This window comes from Arachis ipaensis, chromosome B03 (assembly GCF_000816755.2).
Source record: "Arachis ipaensis cultivar K30076 chromosome B03, Araip1.1, whole genome shotgun sequence".
NCBI classification, from domain to species: domain Eukaryota; kingdom Viridiplantae; phylum Streptophyta; class Magnoliopsida; order Fabales; family Fabaceae; genus Arachis; species Arachis ipaensis.
The window spans coordinates 71,539,363-71,542,812 of NC_029787.2; the positions used below are offsets into that span (position 1 = coordinate 71,539,363).

General features: G+C 34.0%; 1 protein-coding gene across 3 annotated transcripts in view; it reads right to left on the reverse strand.

Annotated features, from left to right (window-relative positions):
- LOC107630596 (respiratory burst oxidase homolog protein E) overlaps positions 1–3,389 on the reverse strand; it is an 11,052-nt gene extending 7,663 nt beyond the window's left edge. For 2 of the 3 annotated variants that reach the window (XM_016333792.2, XM_021118962.1), the window contains exons 1-2: positions 2,267–3,388; positions 640–799 (exon numbers count right to left, since the gene is read on the reverse strand). In XM_016333792.2, the coding sequence (XP_016189278.1) occupies positions 640–799; positions 2,267–2,936 (830 nt within the window). In that variant the 5' untranslated portion in view covers positions 2,937–3,388. Of the gene's footprint in view, positions 1–639; positions 800–2,266 lie in introns of all 3 variants that reach the window. The other variant, XM_021118963.1, reaches the window with a different exon arrangement.

The window sequence follows — 3,450 nt, forward strand, 5'->3', positions numbered from 1 at the left end:
TATATAACGTGCTAAACATGACGGCGATTGTAGGTGAAAAAGGGGAGATTAGGAATGGTTGGTTGAAGAGTAAAGAAAGAAAATTGATGAGTTTTCGATTTATTAAATAAAATCGTGCATATATAGATGAATTTATAATGTTGGCTTGAACTACCACAAAGCTGACTTATTAAAATTTAAGCGATTTGTTATGTATTTGGATCAACTTCTTTTATTCAATGATAGGACATGGCCGTTTCCAAATCGCTTTCTTAAACTTCTTTATATGAATTTAGATGAAATTACATATTATTTATATGCTACGCAAATTAGCTTAAAAGAAAAATAACAAAACTCATCTAAATGCTTGTTGACTCTTTTTCCTTTTCCATTTTAATATGAAGTATAAGAAAAACAACGGGAAATAATTATTATTCAGAATATGCACAACCCTAGCTATAACGAATCCCAGTTACAAATTAAATACCGGAGCATGAACATATATTATAAACATCATACAAAAATCCGAGTCTATTATTGTTGGACTATGACATTTTAATAAGCTATACGAACTCTACTGATCAATGGTTATCGAAACGGACATGTTGCATGTTCATGACAAGGATTCTAAACGATGTTGCAAGGAGAACTAATACTTACATGTCAAAGAAAATCTGAAGGCGATTATCAAAGCTTTGATCCGAAATTTGCAACCAGAATTGATGCAACTCTTCCTTCGTTATTTTGCTGACTCTATTTTCTTTTCTTCTAGCTAACGTATCAAATATACCCACCGCAAATTCTTTTGAATCCTCCATCCCTTTCATTAGAATTAATGGAATAAAATTATGATAACACAACTTAGTAGATTAATTAGTAAAATAATAATTTGAGTAAAATTGTGTTCTGAAGTTAGCTTGAATATTTTTCGTCCTCATTATGAATATAGCTAGCACGCTATTTAGTGTTTTAAGTAACCCTTTCTTTTCTTACTAATAAAGTTAACTTATTCCATTTTCTAAATACCCTGTGACCATGAGCAAAAATTGTAACTGAACAGATATAGACATATTATGCTATATATGCGGATTTCAGCTATCAAATACGATTAGCCAATACCTTACCAACTTAATATTTTTTAAAATCAAAATAAGCAAACAATTTAATTAAACTATTAGTATAATATGGATGCTCGTGGTGCGACTTGGATTGTTGTTCAACTGAAATTAAATAATATATTGTGGTTTGGATTAGAGATTGATTTATTTGATTTTGAGATATAAAACAAGGATTACAAAATAAAAATAAAAATAATTAACTTGAGTTAGTAAAATAAATAAAAGAAAACTCATTCACACACTTAAAATGTTATTTAAGTAAAAATGGTACATGAATAAAATAAATTATGTAATGAATTAAATATATTATATGTGAAAACATAAGTCTGAAAATTAAATATTAGTATTATATTATGTAGTTTTAATTAGAATGAACCAGATTACACTGTTATACCTGAAAGTTGATTCAATTCATGCTTTGTTAGAAATAAAATCTGATGGAATCTAAATTATTGTAGTTTTAATCGGTTTTAGATTTAAATTAAATTAGATCACCATTTTTAATTGGATAGATCTAGTTTGAACACTTAACTAATTAATGTATATAAAATTTTTTATATTATTTAAATTTCAATTGCACTAATAATATAAAACAATAAAAATAATAAATAATAAAGCCAAACTGTTTGATTGAGTTGTGAATTGATGTTCTAACGTAACCTTTTTTTTAAAGAAGAAAATAATAGAGGATTAACCACTTTACTTTCAAATATGCAAAGATTTAATAATTCAGCAACTTTTAGTTCAAATATTGTTATGAGGTGAAACTTTCAGTTCTAACTTTAAAAACAATGCGTAATACGTATAAAAGAAACGCTTTCCTTTATTGCAAACTCATCAATTTCAAGCTATGTTAATTAAATTGAGTATTTAAAGATTTAAATAGTTAAATCATGAAAACTACATGACCAAAATACTATGATGAGGCAAGAAAATTTTCATGTTAACAGAACGCCTTCTACACTCATCTCTTCACAACAATTTTCTCTACACAAAAACAAGAAGATTAGCACACCATTTGATTGCTCTAGTAAGTAAGAGTTTAATTGGATAATATATATGCATAAATTAGTAGTTTTAAGCTGGGATAAAAAAAGATTAAGATAAAATAAATTTAAAAAAGAAAAAGAAAAAAGAAGACGAAGAAGAACACACGCGTAGGTACGTACCAATGCATTCACCGAAGTCCTCTCGAGCGAGCAAGCCATCCTTTGAGAGCAACATGAACCTCTCTTCCACCTTCTTCCACAGTTCCTCACTACTACCATCACACCCTGTCTTGCTGATGAATCTCAAACCCTTCAGCGCACTCTGCGCGCTCGATCTCGACCGTTCAATCTGTAACCGCATCCTCCTCGCGTTCCGTGCTGTCGCCACTGGATCTTCAACACTTACGGTGCCGCCGCTCTCCGACGATACCGAGTTCCGCGACGACGCCGATCTTATCCACGGGAACTTTCTCCGAATCCGCGACGCAATCGACAGACTTCTCGGCACTCCGGCACCGATGGCGCCGGCTTCCTCGCCGGCGCAAGAAACTGACGACGGCGATGCCACGGGAGCAGAGCCGGCGGCGGAAACAGACGATGGAGATGCGTCCGGAGCGGAATTTGCCGGCGCGACGTTGCAGAGCACGACTGCGTCGTCGTCGATCTCCAAGGTGATTTCAACGAGCTCCTGGTGGTGGTTGCTACGGAGGTTGTTGAGGAACACCGGCAACATCGCGCCGTAGGAATGTCCGGCGCCGCCACTACCGGACGCTGGCGACGAGCTTCCTAGGTTTTCCGGTAACTGGATTTCTTCTGCGTTGCTGCATCTCCGAAACGACGACGTTTTCATCTAATCAATGCAGTCTTTCTATTTCAAATTTTTTTTTTATGTTTTCTCTTCCAATTTTCTAGTGCTACTTCCGTCTTCTTAATGACTTGTTTGGTGTTTTTCTTTTCTTCTTTGTTGCTATTCTCTCGCTAACCGACTCACAAATGCAAAGCAAGTTCAGAGAGAGAAGGAGGTTTTGGTTCACACGTTTGGGCGCGAAGCTGTGTCTAAAAACAAAGGCAAACACAAAGGGTTGGAAATTGAAAACACAAGACAAACACCTCTCAACGAATTTGTGCACACGATTTCAACGCCAATGTGCCCTTATTGCTACCACCTACGAGAGAGTAGTAGTTGAGATCTTCATTTTCTTTCCTTTGCTAATCAATTTGAAAATAAATAAATTTAACAAACTCAACCTATAAATTGTAATATATAAATATTGCAAGATACATACAGTTGTTGGTGGAAGAAAAAATAGGAGTATCTTAGTGGTATTATTTTGTATTTAAACAAAAAATGCTCTTATATATAT